Source organism: Nyctereutes procyonoides, unplaced genomic scaffold, assembly GCF_905146905.1.
Source record: "Nyctereutes procyonoides isolate TBG_1078 unplaced genomic scaffold, NYPRO_anot_genome, whole genome shotgun sequence".
NCBI lineage: Eukaryota > Metazoa > Chordata > Mammalia > Carnivora > Canidae > Nyctereutes > Nyctereutes procyonoides.
This window is the reverse complement of record NW_026575020.1, coordinates 35228341-35251059: the sequence shown is the minus strand read 5'-3', so window position 1 is coordinate 35251059 and position 22719 is coordinate 35228341. Positions and strand designations below refer to the sequence as shown.

At 42.6% G+C, this 22719-nt stretch overlaps 1 protein-coding gene across 4 annotated transcripts in view; it reads left to right on the top strand.

The window, feature by feature from the left end:
• ABL1 (ABL proto-oncogene 1, non-receptor tyrosine kinase) overlaps nt 1–22719 on the top strand; it is a 146049-nt gene that overhangs the window by 82965 nt on the left and 40365 nt on the right. The window contains exon 1 of one of the 4 annotated variants that reach the window (XM_055325879.1): nt 14563–14741. The exons of 2 other annotated variants lie outside the window; for them this stretch is intronic. In XM_055325879.1, coding sequence (XP_055181854.1) covers nt 14663–14741 — 79 coding nt within the window. In that variant the 5' untranslated portion in view covers nt 14563–14662. Of the gene's footprint in view, nt 1–14562; nt 14742–22719 lie in introns of those variants that run through there. One more of the 4 variants, XM_055325873.1, reaches the window with a different exon arrangement.

Sequence of the window (22719 nt, the reverse complement as noted above, 5' to 3'; positions counted from 1 at the left end):
CCAGAAGTGTTAAGATAGGAATTGATCCCAGCCAGCCAGAGCTGATTGTCCATATTCTTGATGTGGTTTGCCCAGGACCTGCCCTTTATCCTCCTGGGGCCCAAAGGCTCCTAAGTCCATTTATGAAGATGAATTGGTTTTGGGCAAAGACTTCATGAGGGGAAGCTAGTCTTTGGGTCCAGTGCTGACATTTGTAAGGTAGCAGACTGCTCTTTCTAGTCAAGAAAATTTCCGGTCATTTTTTTAAAGCCCTCAACAAAAAGAAACCAAAATTTACCTTGGACCTTGAATTAGGTCACAGACTGAGAACCTGCAAAGATGGTAACAGCTATGTGGTTCAGCCTCCATTTTGCAGGTGAGTGAAGCTCAGAGTGGGGCAAGTGCCTCCGGGGCCTCATATAACCCCCTGGAACCCAGGGCCCTGGTACCCTGCACGGCTTCTCTCCATCACCCACAGCTGCCTCTCCTCCATGGCCACCAGTGCTCTCCCATCCAGGTGCAGGGAGGTTTGTGTTAGACAAACAACTCTTTGGTTTGTGGATTTCTACCCCTTTGAAGCGACAATTCACAAAGGTACTTATTATTACTGTTTTTACTTCTGATCTGTGTCCCACTTTGGGTCCTGTAAGGCCGAAGGAACAGAAAAGGCAAAGCAACAAATGACATAATGGTAGTGCTCATTGAGGACCATGTCCTTCTAGGTTTAGAGCATGGAACCCAGCAGCTAAACCTGTTGCATTTCTAATCCTTTGTTTCATCCTTTGTATAACATCCAGTTAGGGAAAAGGGTCAAAAATCATAGAACACATCCTTTTTTTTCCTTTTTTGTTAACAAAAGTTTTTGTGGGGTTTTTTTTGAGGTATAATTTATATGCCATAAAATTGACCATTTTAGTGTACAATTCAGTGATTTACAGTAAATTTACAGTGTGAAACCATTACTGCAGTCCAGTTCTAGAACATTTCCATTATGCCAAAAAGATTCCTTGTGCCCATTTATAGTTGATCCCACCTCTCACTCCCAGGCAACCACTAATCTACTGTCTATCTCTATAGATTTGCCGTTTCTGCACATGTTCTATAAATGGAATAATATGATATGTGGTCTTTTGTGATAGGCTTCTTCCACATCACAGCACGTTGTTGAGGTTCAGCTGTATTGCAGCACATAACAGCACATCATTCCTTTGTAGTGTTGAGTAGTCTTCCGTTCTTTGTATATACATTTTGTTTCTCAGTCTACCAACTGAGGGACTCTTGTGTTGTTTCCAATTCTTGGCCCTGATGAATAATGTTGCTGTGAACACTCACGGACAAGTTTTTGTGCAGATAATGTGTTTTCGTTTCTCTGAGGTAGATTCCTAGGAGAATTGCTGGGTCTTATAAAATAAGTTTGTGTTGTACTTTTTAAGAAACTGCCAAGCTGTTTTCTAGGATGGTCTTATGGTTCTGCATTTCCACCCACAGTACAAGGGTTCCAGTTTCTCCACATCCTCACCAACACTTGGTTTTGTCTTTTTGATTGTAGCTATTGAGTGGGTGTGAAGCAGTATCCCTTTGTGGTTTTAGTTTCCATTTATTGAATGACCAGTGAAGCTGAGCATCTTTTCTTTTCTTTCCTTTTTTTTTTTTTAAGATTTATTTATTTATTTATGATAGACATAGAAAGAGAGGCAGAGACACAGGAGGAGGGAGAAGCAGGCTCCATGCCGGGAGCCCTACGACGTGGGACTTGATCCCGGGACTCCAGGATCACGCCCTGGACCAAAGGCGGGCGCTAAACCGCTGAGCCACCCAGGGATCCCCTGAGCATCTTTTCATCTTCTTATTAGCCATTCACATTTCTTCTTTGGTAACATCAATTAAAATCTTTTACCTACTTTTTAATTGGTTTGTGTACTATCTTATAATTGAGTGATAAGAGTTCTCTGTATTCTAGATACAAGGTCCTTATACCAATTATTTAAGATGTTTTCTCATTTTCTGCAGATTATGAGACTGTTTCAAATGCTTGCTTTCCAGTTAACAGGGTTTTGTTTTTGTTTTTGTTTTTTAATAATGAATTTATTTTTTATTGGTGTTCAATTTACCAACATACAGAATAACACCCAATGCTCATCCCATCAAGTGCCCCCCTAAGTGCCTGCCACCCAGTCACCCCCACCCCTCGCCCTCCTCCCCTTCCACCACCCCTAGTTCGTTTCCCAGAGTTAGGAGTCTATCATGTTCTGTCTCCCTTTCTGATATTTCCTACCCATTTCTTCTCCTTTCCCCTCTATTCTCTTTCACTATTATTTATATTCCCCAAATGAACAGTTTTTGATAAAGAAAAAAGTTGATTTACGAAATTCTTAGATTTCTATGAGTTGAACTGGTATTTTAGGGACGCCTGGGTGGCTCAGCAGTTGAGTGGCTGCCTTTAGTTCAGGTTATGATCCTGGGATCCCGGATGGAGTCCTGCATTGGGCTCCCTGTGGGGAGCCAGCATCTCCCTCTGCCTGTGTCTCCGCCTCTCTCTTTCACTTTCTCCTCTGTGTGTCTCTTATGAATAAATAAGTCTTTTTTAAAAACCCTGATATTTTATTTTATTTTTTAAATTATTTTTTAAAAGATTTTATCTATTTATTTTTTTATTTATTTGGGGGAGGGGAGGGAGAGCAGAGACAGGGAGAGAGAATCCCAAGCCAACTCCATGCCAGTGCAGAGCCCAATGTGGGGCTTTATCTTAAAACCCTGAGATCATTACCTGAGCTGAAATCAAGAGTCAGACATTTGACTGACTAAGCCACTCAGTGCCCCTAGAACTAATATTTTACTATTATTACCATAAAGACTATGTGACTATTACAACAGATGCAGAATACCAGCAGCTTTAAACAAGCTTGCTGTTTATTTCTCTCCTCTGTGACAGGACTCACATTAGCAGTCCTGGCTGTATATGGGCACTCCACAGGGTCAGACACCTTCATCTTGTTACTCTTTTTTTTTTTTTTTAAGATTTTATCTATTTATCCATGAGGGACAGATTTTATTTATTTATCCATGAGGGACAGAGAGAGAGAGAGAGGCAGAGACACAGGCAGAGGGAGAAGCAGGCTCCATGCATGGGACTCGATCCCGGGTCTCCAGGATCAGGCCCTAGGCTGAAGGTGGCACTAAACCGCTGAGCCACCTGGGCTGCCCTGTTACTCTTTAAAATGTGGATTCTACCTCAATTCCAAATGGCCACTCTAGCTATCCTGTCCTTGTGCAGGCAGTGGGGAGTAGAAAGGAGAGGAGTGGGGGAGGGCTGCCCATTCTTTTTAAGAAAGAGGCCCAGAAGTTGTGTGTATCATTTCTGCTCATGTACATTTGGTTAAGACCTAGTGAGATAGTAATGTTGGGGTACAAGAGAGACCAGGAAACATAGTTTTTACTGTGGGGCCATGTGTCCACATGATCTACAAATTAATGTCTAAAACTTAGGGTTTGAAGGCAAGAGAGGAGAACACATGCTGGTGACCATTGTTGGCTAGGCAGGTTCCTGTAACTAGCCTACATGGGATTCCCATTAATTTTTCCTCAGAGGAAGTCTAGTTGATATGGAGTAATTGGCCTAAATTTTACTGAGAAGTTAACCTTTACTATTGTTTTAGAATTGCATTGGAATGCTCTTCTTGCTGAAATAGCCATAAATATGAATTATTATTGCTTAGGAAATGTGAAAATTAACTTAGCAGTTAAATCCAATTTTGGAGTTGATTTTCTGAATATAGAGCTTATGCACCAGCTAGTCGATAGGGTGGCAGACAGCTTCTGCCAGTGACTTTGGAAGCAGGACTCTGTCATTTTCTTTTCAAGTGACTCTTTCCCTCCTGACATACTCACATCTCCACTTACTGAGCAGTTTGTCCAGTGTTATCTGTAGCCATTCTTTTCTGGTTAATATGTAATTTTGAATTAACATGCCCTATCTGGCGCTTTAGGAGGAAAAAGCAGTAACATTTTATTTTGAGATGCCATTACTTCTCTAAGGACAACAGTCATTTCTAACAAGTGTAGGGAGAAATCTTCTGGCCCCATTTGTCCTTTGTATACAGCTTTTAAAAACCTTGACAACAAAACAAATTGCTGCGGAATGTTTTGAAGAAACCAACATAAAACTCCTTTAGTGTTTCATTTCTAAGTTTTTCATCCTCACTAACAATTACTGACAAATTTGCCTTTCCCCAGGCGCAGCTCTGGCTGCTGAGAGGATCTTAATGCTGAGGGAGCCCATACTTGCATAGACCATTTCAGCTGCCCCAGAGATAACCTGGATAAACACCAGCCCCTCCGAGAACCTCCTGATCCCTGCTGGGCCTTGCACTGTGGGGAGGTTCAGAAGACGTGTTTTCCTTCCCTACTGGCCTTTCTCTCTACACTCTCCAGCTGCCTGCCTCCCCCACCCCCAAGTAACGTGATCTCCCGTGCCTGCTTACTGCTGGCCAGATTCTTTCAGTCTTAGAGAAAGAGAGGGAAAATTAACCACTAGTTTCCCAGGTCAAAGTGAACAAAAAAAGCCAAAAGTAGCATTTCAAAATAAATGCAAATACATTTATTTTGTATTTGCAAAATACACTTGCTTGCAAATAACCAGTGTTCGGGCTCTTCTTTTAGCAGTGTTTCTGCAAAAGCGCCTGCTCGAGTTTACATCATTCTACAGATAATAGTCAAAGGTTTTTATTTTTGCAACATTGCTATTTTTTATTTGTTTTATAGATATTGTAATCTTTTTTTTTTTTTTTATTCGTGAGAGACAGAGAGAGAGAGGGAGAGGCTGAGACACAGGCAGAGGGAGAAGCAGGCTCCATGCCTGGAGCCCCATGTGGGAATCGATCCGGGACAACAGGATCACGCCCTGGGCCAAAGGCAGGCGCTAAACCGCTGAGCCACCCAGGGATCCCCGACATTGTAATCTTTATTCAATATTCAAATTAAAGGCAAACAAACAAGAGTCTTAGGGATTTAAAATAAAATTGTTTGGCATTCATTTCAAAAGTTAACCAAAGTGAAGGGACAGAGACAATTCATGAAAATGTATGAAACCTCTTTGAGTTGAATTCAAGCACTTAGACTTTTAATGCAAATTATTCCAAACTATTTTTTGTTTCATAATACATCTGTTTATAACTTAACTTGTAAGTGGATTTAACTGGGTTTAGAGATTCAGGATTTGGTTGTTTCTTCACCACCAGCAATATTATGATTTAAGACCTATAGTGTGCAACAAATTTTAAATAGTTTTGCAGCCTGGTGTCCTAAAACTGGTCTGTCAGCTCTTGATTACGGGTACCTACCTACTTGGTGTGATATTAATGGAAAAAATCTAACAAAGGAGTTTGGAGATCTGGGTTCTTTTCCTGGCTCTGCCATACCTTACTGTGAGACCTCTTGCAAGTTATCTGTACCTCAGTCGTCTCATCTATTAAAATGAGCAAAATAGATTCTGATTAAAAATGAATAAAGATTGAAGATCTGTTTTTATCTCCATTTGCTCCCCATCACTGAAATGATAATAATTTTTTTCATTTTTTTAAAAAAGATTTTATTTATTTATATGAGAGAGAGCATGAACGGTGCGGAGAAGCAGACTCCCCACTGAGCAGTGAGCCCCATGTGGGGCTCTATCCCATGACTTGAGCCAAAGGCAGATGCTTATCTGACTGAGCCACCCAGGCACCCCAAAGGATTTTTTTCTTCTTCTTTTTTTAAAGATAGATTCATTCATTCAGTCAGGAGAGAGACAGAGACATAGGCAGAGAGAGAAGCAGGCTCCTTAGGAGGAGCCCAGTGCAGGGTTCCTTCCTCGGACCCTGGGATCATGACCTGAGCCGAAGGCAGACACTCAACCACTGAGCCACCCAGGCATCCCAAGATTTTTTTCAAAGTGAAAATTCGTAAGGGCAAAAAGAACCAAAAAAGATAAAGTAGATAAAAAAGGTAAACACATTTTTGAAAATGGAAGGCAGTCAAAAGCAAATTGAAGCCTAACCTCTTCTGAGAAGGACATTAGAAGTGAGCACTGGCTCACTGGTAGGCAGAACACGTGATGCTTGTTAAGATCCTGAGAAAAAGGGGATTCCGTGGGTGGCTCAGTGATTTAGCACCTGCCTTCAGCCCAGGGTGTGATCCTGGAGTCCTGGTATTGAGTCCCACATCCGGCTCCCTGCATGGAGCCTGCTTCTCCCTCTATGCCCCCCCCCCACTCTCTCTTATGAATAAATAAATAAAATCTTAAAAAAAAAAAAAAGATCCTGAGGGGGGAAAAAACATCAACGTTAGAGGCATTGGTACTACGGAGAGCAGGGAGTGGTGAGGTCTATAACTGAAATTGAGGGGATCAATTCAAAATCAGTAAAAGGAATGTTTAGATTCTTCATGCTCCTCCCCAACTCTGTACAGCCGATGACCACCTACCTCTTCTTCTTATCTGTTTGAGACTAGAAGTATTATACTGACAAATTACCCTGTAGAGGCTCTGGACTTGGGGGCATTATCCCCACCATGTAGACAAATAAGCCAAGGGGCTGAAACAGTGGGGTAATAAGCAAGAGCAGAATTTTTTTTTTTTTTTAAAGTAAGCTCTGCTCAGCATGGGGCTTGAACTCACAACCCTCTAAGATCAAGCATCACATGTTCTGCCTACCAAGCCAGCCAGGCACCCCAAGCAGATTTATTTTTTTTAAGTATGCATACTGAATAGTGAGATTCTCAGCCCTCTTCTAATAACTGTCAGCCAGGGCCCTAACAGAGAAGAGATGGAAATTTTCTTTTCTGAGGGAAAAAAAATTTGAATAGCTCTAGAAAAAGCCCTATAGATACCAACATTTGGGGATTCTCTTGATGGAAAAGTGAGCTTACCACCTTCCTTCACTGAAGTCCACCAATTGTTGTGCCCCTCCATACATATGTTTTAGTTCCTCATTTATTTATAATAAATGGATAATCACATTTCTCTATACATTAAAGAAGAATCTGTAACATAGATAAAAGGTAAAACATTCACAGAAAAAAAAGGAACTTGTTTGAAATAAAGACAATGCAAGAAACAGAAGAATTCAGAAGAACTTGTCTTTGCTGTCCTCAGAGAGATGTACTGCAAACATTAAATAACAATAGTATTAAAGAGAATCATAATAATAGAGTAATGAGAATATCAGAATAATTATGAGCTCTTTAACACTGAGAACATTATAGCCAAAATTTAAAATTCAACAGAAGACTTAGACACTATAGCCTATTGCAGGAAGCAGAACATAAAGACAAGATGTGGACAATGAGAGAGAACAAATAAGAAAATTGGAAGCTCAGTCTCAGGGCTTCCGTATCCATCTGATAAGACTTCCAGAAGGAAAGAGCCAAAAGAAAATGGAGGAGAATTTAGGAGATAGTAAGTATCAGGGAAAACCTCAAAGTGAGTGTTCTCCAGAGCTAACTGACTTAAATCTTCAAATTGGTTTGGCTCCTGACTGCCAGCATGATAAAAGACTCACTCTTAGCTGTATCATTGTGAAATTTCAGAACACCAAGAGTATAAAAAGATACTCTAGAGTTTCCAAAGAGAAAAACAGGTTCATATATAAAGGATCAAGATTTCAAATGGAATTGCATATCTATACCATACTGTCAACTAGAAGCTAGTGGAGAAACATTTCAAAATTAAGCAGGAAAAATTAATTTTAACCTAGAATTCTATACCCAGCCAAACTGTCAGAATAGAATAGAAGAAAGGCATTTTTTGGAATGAACCCCTCCGCCCCAGTTTTGCAGGAAGCCAGCAAAATGAGGATATAAATCAATAAATAGAACTTAGGGGGCACCTGGGTGGCTCAGTTGGCAAGCGTACAACTCTTGCTTTTGGCTCAGGTCATGATCTTGGGGTCACTGGATCAAGCCCCAAGGAAGGCTCCACGCTTTTAGCACATAGTCTACATGTCCCTCTCTGTCTGCTTCTCCCCCACTTGCATGTTCTCTCTCCCTCAAATAAATAAATTAAAATCCTTTTTAAAATAAATAAAAATAAATAGAACTGAGAATGTTTTAAGTGTTTTAGTGTTTGGAAAAAATACTACTAGGGGTTTGACAGATCTTTGAACTATTTGGGGGGTAATGGTAATAAATTATAGAAGATTAACCAAATGAAAAAAATCAAGGCAATTAATATTTCTAGATAAATAAAGGACACATTCATAGTATATTATTGATGGAACAGTGAACAATATATCATCACAGTAATGTAAATACTAACTATTGACTTAACCAAAAATTGTGATTTTACTGTTTAAGGAGGTTGGGATACTACTATAATAAGTTAATATATAATGTGGAAAGCTGATGAATCTGGAAACAATATGAGGATATTAGTTAGAAATCTGAAGGAGGCTGCCGGCCTCTGGGGCAGCAGACTGGGGGATGGAGTCAGGGGATTGCTGTGTTTATTGCGAAACTTTGTACTATTTGATTTTTAATCTCATATGTATATGATTTTGATTAAAAATTAAAAATAATAAAATGAGCACACTAATAATAGTTTTCTCCTAGAGAAAAATTAGCATTTAATAGTTGTGCTTGACTTGTTAATTATAAAAATGTAGTAGAGTGTTACTATAATGAGATTTTCTAGAAAGTAGATTTATTCTAATGATAGTTCAAATTTGGCCCTCAACTAAGAATCGTGGCTCTGGAAATACCAAGGGAACTAACAATTAGTGTTATCTGAAAGATAGTCCTGTGTGCAGCTAGGTCATCAAGTCCTGGGCCTGAAATAGGCCCCCATTAAAGATGGGGGGTGTGATTTGCCACAAAGCTGTGGTTGCAGTCCCTGGCTTTAGGATGAAAGGTATGATTCCATGACATTTCAATTTTAGTTGCTACTCCTACTCCATAGCTAGTGTTTCTTTTCCCTAATAAAATAAATGGATTCCTTGTCCCTTGGAAAACCTCCAGACTACTTTCACTCCCTCAGACTGTGCTTTCTGGAATCATTTTCACATATCACATTTGTTAATTTTAGCTCTTGACTTAGTCCCAGTAAGACTTAGGCAGGAATACAGACCATCATCTGATCTGGTAAGAGGGCTCTTTTGGAAATAACAATAGCTACTGTTTATAGAGCCCCTTCCATATGTTGTTTCTAATCTTCATAACCCTGTGAGATAGCTCGTCTCCCCCAGCCTTACAGTTGAGACAGTAGAGGCCCTGGGAGGTAAAGTCATTTGTCCAAGCCACCACAGTGGATGGCAGAGGTGTAGTTGAGAGCTAGGCTGTGTGATGTAGCTCTCTCAGCCTCCACTGCATTGCCTCCCCCAGTCTAGAGTCAGCGGGCCTTCGTGACACTTAACCCCCAGGTAGTACTATCTCCCAGAAAACCTATGAGACAAAGAGATGCCTGTGTGGGGATCCCTGGGTGGTGCAGCGGTTTAGCGCCTGCCTTTGGCCCAGGGCGCGATCCTGGAGACCAGGGATCGAATCCCACATCGGGCTCCTGGTGCATGGAGCCTGCTTCTCCCTCTGCCTGTGTCTCTGCCTCTCTCTATCTGTGTGACTGTCATAAATAAATAAAAATTAAAAAAAAATTAAAAAAAAAAAGAGATGCCTGTGTGTCCTTAGACAGTGGCCAAAATGGATGTGACTGATATGGCCGCATTTTGTCCTTCATTTGGACATACACTGGACCCCACAGAGCTAGAAAACCCAGCAGGCTGTCACGGGAGAGTGTTTGCAAGTGGACTTTGTTGACAGGTGCATATGAAATAGCATGCACATGCCTCAAGATCTCTGCTCTCAGCACCTCCCCCCTTCAAGTTATTGGCTGGGCTGCAAACAGTGGAGGGGGTCAGTCACACTTGGGATCATTTGGTCTGGGGGTTCCCAAACCAGGCCCCATGTCAGATTCGCCTGTCTTCTTTCCATCCCTATCCTCATCCTGCAGCTCCTGCATCCTTCCTCCTGCCACCTTCTCTTGGCCCATTTCTGCCCTCCCTTTAAAAAAAAAAAAAAAATATATATATATATATATATATATATATATATATATATATATATATATATATTATTTATTTGTCCATGAGAGACACACAGAGACACAGAGACATAGGCAGAGGGGCAGAGGGAGAAGTAGGCTCCCTGCAAGAAGCCTAATGTGGGACTCAATCCCAAGACCCCAGGATCACAACCTGAGCCAAAGGCAGACGCACAACCACTGAGCCACCAGGTGCCCCATCTGCCCTCCTTTTAAATAGGACTGAATTCCAAACTTTAAAAAAAATTGTCTTTGGCTAAAATCTTAAGAAAGGGTCTTCTTTTGATAACTTGTTCTAGAATTATACATTTCCTAGATCTAAAAAAATTGCCTTCAAGGGAAAAAATTTTAGAAATACCTATTCCTGGGCAGCCCAGGTGGCTCAGCAGTTTAGCGCCGCCTTCAGCCCAGTGTGTAGTCCTGGAGACCCGGGATTGAGTCTCATGTCGGGCTCCCTGCATGGAGCCTGCTTCTCCCTCTGCCTGTGTCTCTGCCTCTCTCTCTCTCTCTCTCTCTCTCTCTCTCTCTCTGTGTGTGTGTGTGTCTTTCATGAATAAATAAATAAAATCTTTTTTTAAAAATAAAATCTTAAAAAAAAAACTATTCATCTTTGTTCTATTTCCAATGAAAACAAGAAGCAACTCTTCTCTCTCCTAAAACCATGGTTTTCAACCTTAAGTATGCACACAGATCATCTGGGGAACTTAAGATACAGCCCATTCCATATTTCTAGAGGGCTAGAAAGGAGACCAAGAATCTGCATTTTATTTTTTTTATATTGTAAATATTTATTTATTTAATAGCTTGCACATGCGAGTGTGTGCATGAACGAGGGGAGGGGCAGAGGGAGAAGGAGAGAACCGCAAGCAGGCTCCAGCCCAGTGGGGAGCCTAATGTGGGCCTCCATGACCCTGAGATCATGACTTGAGCAGAATCCAAGAGTTGGACACTTAACCAACTGAACCACCCAGGCACCCGGCCCTGAGTCTGCATTTTAAGGAGGTGCCCCAGGTGATTCAAAAAAGGTTGTCTAGGGGCACCTGGGTGGCTCACTTGGTTAAGTGTGTGCCTTCTGCTCAGGTCTTGATCCAGGATCCTGGGTTAGAGCCCCACATCAGGCTCTCTGCTCAGCAGGGAGCTTGCTTCTCCCTCTCCCTCTGCCATTCCCCCTGCTTGTGCTTTCTCTCTCTCTCTCTCTCTCTCTCAAAGAAATGAATAAAATCTTTAAAAAAAAATAAGTTGTCCATGAGGGCGCCTGTTAAATAGTTGTAATTCTCTGAATTGTTTTCTTTTAAAACATTCTAACAGTTAATTATTTTTATTTCATCCTCTAGCTTTGCTCATATTATCCTTTCACTTAAATTGAAAATTATGTGCCGGTTTAGAAAGGTCAGGGGCTTTGAACCATACTACTTACAGGCTGTGTGGATTTGGACAGAACCGTCTCCCAGCTTCATCAAGTTTCCTTACCTATGAAATGGAATTAAACTATACAAACTTCATGGGATTGTTGTGACTCTTGTGCCTGGAACATTTCAGGCACTTATTAAACATCTGTTTCTTTCTCAAACTGAATGCAAAGGAGCAAACAAGTTAGTTCACAGTCTTTTTCATTTATTTGCTTGTTTAAGTTAATGCCTTGTGGGTTTAAGGTTGCTTAAGGGGAAGCTTTCTTGGGCCTTTTTTCATTCGAAGAAGCTTGAAGTTCTTCTTTATTTGCATATAACAGTGCTTTTTGTATCTTGCAAATCAGTTTCAAAACCATCAAAAGCTGGATCTGGAAAGAATAGTTTAATATGGTAGTGTACAGTTTGGCAGAATTTTCAGTATTCGTTGTTGCTAATTCATTGTTTTGCCAGACCTGTTGATGCATGGTTTTATAACTAAATTTTAAAAGATTTGGACACAGTTTATAAGCATTACTCATTTTAAGAGGACTTAGGAGGATAAGGTCATTGTAGACTCACGAAGAGAATATTGGTAATAGTCATTAGCTTTTTATTTTTTATTAATTTATTTATGATAGTCACAGAGAGAGAGAGAGAGAGAGAGAGAGAGAGAGAGAGAGAGAGGCAGAGACACAGGCAGAGGGAGAAGCAGGCTCCATGCACCGGGAGCCCGACGTGGGATTCGATCCCGGGTCTCGAGGATCGCACCCTGGGCCAAAGGCAGGCGCTAAACCGCTGCGCCACCCAGGGATCCCTCATTAGCTTTTTAAAATAAACTTATATCCACTATAAAGTACAGGACATGCAAACAAATATCTGGGCCTATATTAACTGATAGTATTCAAGGATATGGTTAGAACCACAAAAATGCCTATCAATGTACAATCCTTGGCCTTAACCTGTCAATTTGGATCTAGTTCTTTAAGTCTGAAGTGTTGTATCAATGACAAACTTTATTATAGTTTGGTCCAGAGCCCTTGAGCTTTCCAAAATGGCACCAAAACAGATGCTATATTTTTCAGTTTGTATTGGTGGCACCCTTTGAATTTTATTTTTGGCTTTAGCCTTGGAGTTTGAAAGTTTTAAAACAACACTAAACAAATCAGCAGTCACTACCTGTGGGCTCTCTAGCAGAATGACAGTGCCTCTGAGAACCTAGATAAGCACCCACTGTTAGTACACTTGTCACTTGTGTCTCCAGGTGGTGGGAACTGTGTACTTGCTTCCCAGCTTGTGCCTTCCTGGGTGCTAATGAGGCCTGAGCTGGTAGCACAGCACTAACCATGCATATTGGTACACTCAGTTGCAGTAAAAACACATTTTGTACATTGATCAGAATTTGGTAGGACACTTCTGAAAAGTTGATGATGCTCTGGCTGAGAGCTCCTGTGATATACACTAGTCATGTCCAGTCCAGTTGTGAATTTTTATATGCTATATTTGGCAGACATACATGAAGATCTTGTTACTTAGCCATTCCAAGATATCCAGATTTTTGTTGTTATAGAATAGCCTGGAAAGTACAACAAATGAGTCCAGCTTTGCCTTCTGGGGTTGACCACTCACAGTCAAGGGTCTCTAAATAAACCAGCACTTCCTCTGGTATATATGATGTTAGCTATTTAACCTAAAATAGAGAAATCCAAGGCTTTAATCTATTTGAAATTTACTGTTGATGGGAGGGGGCTGTGTAATCCACTGATCAGGAGCCTGATTCTTGGAACTGGCAAAGCAGAGTTAGTTTCCAACTATGGTGCCTTGGGCAGGGTGCTTGACTTCTTTGACCATCAGGTTTTTACCTGAAGAATCCGGATAATCTCTTTTCCTCACAGGATCATTACGCAAATACAGTGTTATGATGAATGGACCATGTTTCTCTTAAGTGTCTGACACACACTAAGGACACATCCTCAGTACACATCCTCTCATTATTCATCTGTTCTAATACGTGAGCTACATTAACTTTTCTCTCTGTTGCAGTTATCTGACACTCTTTATTAAATAAATAACTTTTCTTATTGTTATTGAAGTATATGATTTTCATTTGATTATTTGGTTTGTTGGGTTCCCTGTTACTTCCCATCCATCTAGATTTCTGGCTTTGTGCCAAATAATAACTATTGTGATTATTGTTATTTTTTGTTATAATAATGTATATTGTCAGTCCTAACCAGAGTTCTAAAGATTTCAGCCCTCTACAGACATGAAATGAGTTTTAAATAATGGTGCCTGTGGCACTTACCAAACAAGGGGAAAAAGTTTCCAGTTGAAGAAAATAAGGCCAAGCAGGGATGAGGGCCCTGCCTCTCTGATGGGTCTTCGTGGAAGCTGAATTTCCTTTACATATAATCAATCAGAAATTATGTTTGAATTCGAACCGATCTCTCTTCTGTTTCCAGCCACCTCCTAGTCTGAATGTATGATTTAACTAATGTCTTGCATACCTGTGAGGTTGTCATGTGGGCTCTAGCTCTCTGATTATTCATTCTTTATACACCCACTGAGTTAGCCTTAATCACTGTCAACTCAGTGAACATATGTGAGACCAGTATTGGTAACTGCAGAGGAATTTGCGTTATTCGCCAGCATTTTTGCGACACATGGTCTGCCAGAGCCCTGGGCACCAGCGTGGTTCGGCTTAAGCCGCGCAGGTTGGGGGCATCTCGCCACAGAGATGCTCGAGGTTCCAAAGGTGGTGCTAAGTAGGCCCGCGCCCCCGGCAGCTGGCGTAGCCAGTCTGTCTTGGGCCATTAGGACTTGCCATCGTTGAGAACCACTCATTGCTGTACCTAAAAACAGCCCCCCTGTTGACACAGAACCTGTCCCCGGGTTGGTTTTGGACCTCGGCAGAGGGCCAAGGCCGGGGTGGGCCTGGCGGTCGCCGGGAAGACTGGGGCCGGCCGGCGCGGCGCCGAGGGGGTTAAGGCGGCGGCTGCAGCCGCGGCGGGGGCGGGCCTCGCGGGCCGGGCTCCCGGCCCTTTGTTAACAGGCGCGTCCCGAGCGGAGACCGAGACGCGGCCGCGGCCATGGGCTGGCGCGCAGGGCGGCGGCGAGGCGGCGTGGCGGGGCCGCCGGGGCGCGGGAGGGCGCGCGGGGCCAGAGGGGCGCGCCGGACCTGAGGGCGCGGCGCAGCGAGCTCGGGGGTGCCGGCCCCCGCCGCCGGCACGCGAAAATGTTGGAGATCTGCTTGAAGTTGGTGGGCTGCAAATCCAAGAAGGGGCTCTCTTCCTCCTCCAGTTGTTACCTGGAAGGTAAGCGCCGGCAGGCGGGAGCGGGTCGAGGAGGCCTCGGGGCCTCCGGTCGGGCCTTCCCGGGTGGCGCCGCGCGCGCGCGCGCGCGCTCGCTCGCTCGCTCGCTCGCTCCCTCCTCGCCCTCGCCCTCCCTTCCCTTTCCCTTTCTCTCCCTTCCTCCCTCTCTTGCTCTTTCTGTGTCCTGCGACCGCGCCCGGGCGCTGCGGGCGGAGCGGGAGGGTGTGGGGCTCCGGTCCCCGCGCCCTAACCCCGGGAGAGCCACGCCAGGATGGCTGTGTCGCGGGGCCCCCAGCCCCGGGGCTCTTCCCGAGAAAGTTTGAGAAAGTGAGCTCTACAGGCCGGAACGGCCGTGAGAGCCCACGTTGTGGAATTTTTACCGTTAATTGGGAATTATGTGTCAAAAAGGTCGACCCGTGTTTGTGAAACATGTGATTTTCGTTAAGGATCGTGTACAAAGGAATACGGCTCTACCATTTATGGATACGAAGTTCAAGCAATCTTTGTACCCCACACCCCACTCCCCCAACCCCCAACCCGGTGTTATCTATAGACCACGCAGAGGTCTTAGGAATTCTTCCTTTTCGGGGAGGTCGTGGGGAGCGAAATTTACAAACTTTAGGAAGGCTTCGTGAATGGGTACCAAGTACTTGGGGGAGGGGAGCCTCATGTTAAGTTCGCTCCATAAAGTGCAGAGCCAGGCGCATCTTACTTTTGCCTTCTTTCCATTCTACTTTGCTTCTCTCATCTCTGTGTTCATCTTTCCTGTTGTCTTTCCTTTCCTGTGCCAGTAACAACTGAAAAAATGTGAACTGGGGATGGTGCGTCGTCATTTTGTAACTTCGAGTGGACCTGAAATCGATGTGACTAGGGACTGGTCATCCCAGACGTAATCCTGCTGGCATTTCTCTGTTGTTTTCACTTAGGACTTAAAATAGGAAAAGAAACTTAAAGCTCATTTTAGAACAAGTAGAATTTCTGCTATAGTGCCATGAAGTTCTAATGTTTTTCTTTTGAAAATGAAAGAGAAATAAACGGAGGCCTCATAAATGGTTAACGTCTCTTCCTTACAACTTTTTTTTTTTTTCACCCCACAATCCTCACTGGGCACTGTTTTGTTTTGTTTTGTTTACTTTTTAACTTGAGGGCCTGCCTGGAGTCACATAAGCAGCTTAAACCTTAAGCACCAGTGAGGTAGGTAAAACCTGTTTGCCTCTGCTGCCACAGTATGTGTATGTACATTGATCACTCCACTTCCCTGTTTGGGATGTCCCCTTCCCTTGAAGCAGGCTCAAAATCCAGCATTTGGAAGGAAGAGACAGTTTATTTGTCCCTAAAAGTTGGCATCTAAAGCAGCCAAAATCATCTTCAGTTAATCTGTTGCTTATTTTCCAAGTTGCTCAGAATTCTGAACACATTCTCATTTACATCTGTATTGAGTTAGTGTTAGGCATTATCATCTCCATTTTGCAGATGGACTCCTTTGGCGGAGTATATGAACAGACTTTTGTAGCTGCAGAGCTGGAGGAAAGTTTAGGTCATAGCAGAGCTGTGATATTGTTTTCTTGGGGGTAAACTGGAGATTTAGTGTTGACCTGGCTGCTTTAATTATTCGGGCTTGTCGGGAGGAATCTAATCTAAAATGTTTTACTCCATTTTCCTCCATCCTGTCTTGAAATAATAATGTAGCCTCCCAAGTCTCAAAAAAATCCCCAGCTCTGGTACCACTGACTACCTTGATTAAAGCTGCCTCTAGGAAGGAATCACTGTAGGAATTTTTTCTTTTTCCTGATGTTCCCTTATTTTGTTGGTATATTTAATTGGAGAAAGTAAATGGAATTACTCTTTTGTAAGTAGAGAGCATTTAGTAATTGTTTCTTGAAGACTGGATGTGCTATTAGTCTCTTGGGGAGAACAGTTGCCAACATCTGGATAAGTAATCCAGCCTTTCGGTTTTTACTGACATCCTAAATCAATCAATCACTGTTTATTGACACCCACTCAGGGCTCAGGCAGCTCAGGCCACAGAGAGAATTGAATATGGTCAAGTTTTCCATTCTGTCGAAGAGGATTCCACCTTAAATGCAACTTGATCACACATCTACTTGCTACCCAGGCCTGGCTGTCAAAGAAACAATTAAATACTTACTGTATGCCCAGCTTTGTTTCGGCATTCTGTATGATTTGGTTTGCTTGTTTCTCATGATGGCCCTGTGGTTAATTCCATTTAATAGATGAAGACTCTAAGTCACCAAAAACAAAAAGTTAGGAAACTTATCTGAAGTCACAGGACCTCAGGCAAGTGGTGGTGTCGGGATTTGACATGCTCTCTGGTTCCAAAGAGCCCAGTTTTATGTGTTGTGCTTTACCAACTGTGACTGTGACCTTTGGCACTCTCTGTGGCTATTAAAATAGTATCTTCAAGAAACACTTTTCTAGAAAACTAATACTGAAAAAAAATGATTATTTTTACCAATAGGATTATTTTTACCAATAAAAATTTTAAACATGTATTAAGATAGCTGTACTTGATTAAAAAAAAATTCTAAAAGGTATTTCATGAAAAGTACTTTGTCTCCTATCCAGATTCGCTATACCCAGAGACACTCAGAGTTTATCCTGTATCCTTCTGGAAATATTCTATGCACATAATAAGTGCTTATAGTATTTGAATTTTGTGTTACAACTCTGTAAAAATGTATGTTTATAGAAGCATCTTTCACCATGACCACATTTAGCTTTACAACCTTAGGTCTACTTCAAACACTGAATATTCTGATTATTCCTTCTCCCTACAGATGTGGAAGAAAATATGAACACTAGCCATCTGAATTTGCTGTTTTTCCTACTTTTCTTTCTTCATGTTTGTATTTGCATACATCATGCGTGACTGTTGTACATGAACATGCTAGTTCTGTAGTGTGGAATCAAAATTTAATATCTTGTGAAGTGAACTCTTCTTGAACTTTCAAATTTTATTTTAAGGGCCCGCTTTTAAATGCTTCTTTTCAGCAGTTAACTTTCTGGCAAATGCTTTATGTGGTGCCAGCCACACGGATACACTGTTAGAACTTCTGGTTCAGAGAATCTCATGCTCTCTTTCTAAACACTCTTTCCTGAGGTCATCACATGCTTCCCTTGTTTAGTAACAAAGAAAATGTGAGACTCTTTCAGGAACCTAATAGAAAGCCAGCCAGTCCTCTGGTTTGAGGTTAGGCTAAAATTGTGGAGCCTTTCTGATGTGACACTCCTCAGCAGTAAGCGTTTCATACACATCCTCACTTAATTCTCACCAACACTATGTGGTTCTAGACAAGAGGAGGAGAAAGACCCTGTTCACTTTGAAATACTTTTCACAAGTACTTCTGAATTTGGAGTCAGGGGATCCCAGTTTTTGTCTGACTCCTCAGCTTTTCTGCTTCTTGCTTACCTCTAAGAGCAAACATCCTCTCTCTAGCCCACCTTACAGAATTGTTTTGAGGATCTAGGAGATGATTCTAGTGAAAGTTTTAAAAACCAATAAAATGCTAAATATTTGTATTTATACCGACATAGGGTTCCTTTGAGATGATGTCCCTAGGTCCAGACGGCTCTGTTGTGAGGGTATAGCAGAAGTCCCATTCTCAAGTGAGGCATGCAGCTCCAAAGCCAGTGGCTTGGGCCTGGTTGCCAGCCATGCTTGCCTGCTGACCTGAGGCATATTGCTTTCCAAGCATCGGTGTTCTCATTTCTAAAACACAACTGAATAGTAATCTGCCCCTCGTTGAGTTAGGAGATCTGTGTGAAAGATTTCGTTTAAATTGTTCAGCCAATTCCTTCAATGGCTGAAGTCACAATAGAAGTGAGCTGAACCTACCATAGTTTTTCTTAACAGAACAGTTTGTTTCCAAATTTGCTTTGATGCATAGAATGAATACTTCCTGTCATTGGTTTTAAGGATGAGTATCTTCCCTTTCTGTAATCCTTTCTTTCTTTCTCTCTCTCTCTCTCTCTCTCTGTAAATTTTACTTATTTATGTAATCTCTACACCTAGCCTGGGGCTGGAACTTAATAGGCTCTTCTGACTGAGCCAGCCAGGCAGGCCCCTCTCTGATCCTTTCTTATGCCCATGGTGAATGTTTTAGTTGCGGAAGAAGAAATTCCACTGGTTCATGATTGGCATCATAATCTCTCCAGAGGCAGTATTTCCACAGCTCCAAATATGTGAAAACCGAACATCTCATACTACTCATTACCTTGTTCTAAAATTGACATAATTTTGCCAGTGTAATCACTGATCTGAGATAGAAACAGGAAAAATTGTCTACAGATAAGTTTAAAAATATATAACAACATTGTACAACATGATGACTATGGTTAACAGTACTGTATATTTGAAAGTTGCTAAGAGAATAGATCTTAAAAGTTGTCATTGTAAGGAAAAAATCTGCAACTGTGCGGTGATGGACGTTAACTTACTGTGATAACTGATAATTTCACAGTATCTACATGAATTAAGTCATGTTGTACACCTGAAATTTATACAATGTTTTATATCAATCATATCTCAATAAAACTGGAAAAGATAAATATATACAACAAGAACTAAAGATCAAATGGGATATTGGAAGAATTTAACTTTTTCTCTGTAATAGTGGATCGTAATTAAACACGTTGAAAGATTTATAAAGTAAATTCTTAGGTTTTTTTTTTTTTTATGGAAAATTCTAAGTCTGTAACAAGCAGACAGCCCATTGAACTCCTTGTACTCATCACCCAGCTTTCAAAATGACCAAATTATGGTCAATCTTAGATTTGCCCTCCTCAAGCCACTGGCAGAGCATCAGTTTCATAACCTGAAGGTCCTGAGTCTGAGCCTCAGAGAGCATGGATTAAGTCACTTCTCATACTTAGCTGGGCCCAAGGTTACTGATTAAAAAAAGAACACAGAGCACATTATGGTCAGTCTTGTTTTCTTGCCTCGTGAAGTTATAGTTCCAAAGACATTTGGGAAAATAGCTTGCTGATTACCAACACATGAGGGTCTAACTCTGCCCTCAGATGAGGAGAGTCGTTATTTTCTGAAATTGGCTCTCAGATCTTTCTTTCTTAACCCACATCATAGGTGCCTTGTTCTGTCTGTGGTGGTAGTGACAAGGAAGACAGACAGGTGAAGGAAACAGAAAAGCAGGTGGGGAATTAAAGAGGAGAGGGAGGCAGAGAAAGGCTGAGACCAAAACGAACACAGATGAGAAGGGTATGGGGTGCCGAAGAAGGATAGCCCAAGGCAGGCAGAGGAAGAGACCCAGAAGGGAGAAAGGGAAAAAGCCAGATTCTGAGAGAGAAGTGCAAAATGCTGAGTGGGAGCCATACGGACTGGTGGACAGCCTGATGGACAGCCTGGTGCAAGGAAGCTACAGGGAGAGGTAGAGGAGTAACCTTAACTCTTCTTCCATCGCCTGTCCTCCCAGTCAAGAGAGCATCAGCCTAGGCTTGTGGGGTTCGGTACAGATGAAGTGCTTGGCACAGTCCTGGCACCCAGTAAGCGACAGATAAATACTGGCTATTATTCTGTTACAGTCAGTTGCATAAACTTGAACCTCATTGCTCTTAAATTTTCCTTAAAGGCCCAATCTGGGCAGCCCCGGTGGCGCAGCAGTTTAGTGCTGCCTGCAGCCCAGGGCGTGATCCTGGAGACCCTGGATCGAGTCCCACGTCAGGCTCTCTGCATGGAGCCTGCTTCTCCCTCTGCCTGTGTCTCTGCCTCTCATTCTCTCTCTGTGTCTCTATGAATAAATAAATAAAATCTTTAAAAAAAAAAAAGCCCAATCCTTAGCAATCTTACCAGTCTTCAAGTGTAGCTAGTAACACTGGACATTGCATACCTTAACATTGAATTTAAAGGTGGGTCATGGATAGAATTAGCCATTACTTTTGGGAACTCACATACCTTTTTTGGGTCACATTCGCTCAGATTAACAACAGGAATAATAATGGCTAACGAGACATCTTGGGGACATTACCTGCCATCAGGTAGCCCCTATACTTCAGTGAGTCAAATCTAAACTGACCCAGGAGTCCTTGGTGACCCTTTTGGGGAGAACAGGAAATGTGAAATGAGTGCTTTCCAAACCATCCCCAGGCGCCGATGGCCCAGCAGGCAGAGGGGGAGGCTTTCAGTCGGCTGCAAATGGCCTGTGACAGAATAAAAATGCTTCCATGGTTAGTGGGCCCACTGCAGATGGTTTGAATCAGGGCCAGTGCAGGGATTCAGGGAACCATTGCTCACCCCACCCCACCCTGCCCCCGACAGAATGTGTGTGGAGGTGCTGTGTGCCTGTTCTGGGACTATAATGAATCCTGTTTCTCTTGAAAGTGCAGAGAAATGGACTTTTATGTTCCCCTTGTTTTAGTATCTTGACCATGGTTTACATTCCAGTAAAAAAAAAAAAAAAAAAAATGACTGCATTTCTGAGATCTTTACAAAAGCTTCCCTGGCAGCATGTCATTTCTTTTCATCCTGCTGTCTTTTTGCTGTTCTTACTGCAGGTTGACAGATAATTAAGGTACACTCTTCTGTCATGACTTAATATTTTACCTTGTTGCTTGAGACAGGTGCAGGGTGTTCTGTCTGTATCGCGGATGGTTACAGTAAACACCCAGCGGTGCTATATGCCCTGCCTTGCAGGAGGCAAGGGGTGAAGACTGTGGTAAGATCGCTGGGCTCTGTCCCAGAGTTCACACTGTCATGAGGACAATAATAAATGAGGGAGTACTTGCCCTAAGGTGCAGGTACCGAGGGCCAGGTACCACACTTGGCATTTGTGCAGAAATTCCCTGCATGCAGTGTGCATGGAGCCTTTCTGACAGCCTGGCTAGGTAGACATCATTGTTGCCCTGTTGTGCAACTGGGAAATTAATTACTTCAAGACAGAGTGGACAGAGATTTAAATAAGGCTTGTCGGCCCTGGAGTCCAGGCTTACCAGATTTCCTTGCTGACAAGGTGAAGGGGAAGCAGTCAACTAGGGGGAAGCGATAGGGAGGAGAAAGGACCAGTCAGGTTCCATAGAGGAAGTGAGGTCAAGAGGATGGGGGGAGTCAGCTGGGAAGGCATTCCAGGGAGAGTTAAAGGCACTTGTCAGGGTGCACATAAGATGAGGCAGCCACAGGGTTTGTGTGGGGGAAACCACCAGAGAGGTTTAGAGAGGCTGGAATGGGGACCTAGGGGTTGTGGGAGAATCTGGTCCCAGACCAGACCCTGAAGAGTCTTTTGTGCCCCCACTTCGGGAGCTCGGACTTCTCCTGCAGTAGTAGTAGTAATGAAAACCCCAGCTGTCTTTGAGTGCCTGTTACCTGCTAGGAGTAGTGTCTTCTATGTTCTCTGCAAACTGCTAAGGACCCTGCAAAGCACTTGACCGCTCTGGGCTTTCCCTTCTGTCTCTACCAGCAGCTATCTCCATGGGATTTTAACAGGAGAACCACTTGGTCAGTCTTAAATTTCAGAAAGACCCCTCTGGTAGCAGTGTGGAGGCAGAGTGGAGTGGGGTAGGATTAAAGGCCGTTGGGGGGGGGGGGAGTGGAGGTGGGGGTGGAGGGAACCAGTAAAGGGGAACAAATCATGGGGATTTAGGAGGAAAAGTGGTTACAATGTGAGTATAAACTTAGCTGAGATGAGGTGGTGGTGGGGTGTTGAAAATGGTGGGGTGTTCTTTTATATGGCTCTTTATTATGCTCCATCTCCAGGAACTAGAGGCTTCTTTGACAACAGAGTCTTAGAAGGTAACAGAATTCTTTTTATTTTTTGCTTTCTGATAGAAGGAGGGGACTGTGTACCTTTCAGAAAGGTTTAATACTTGGACAGCTGATAGAGACCAAGATTAGCACGGAGAATTTTGTTTTCTAAACTTGACTGGCTAGGCACATTATAATGTAAACAGATTCCAGGGGAAATATTTAAACCTTGGGCTAATTTAAATAACTTTATTTTTTACTCTTTATTTT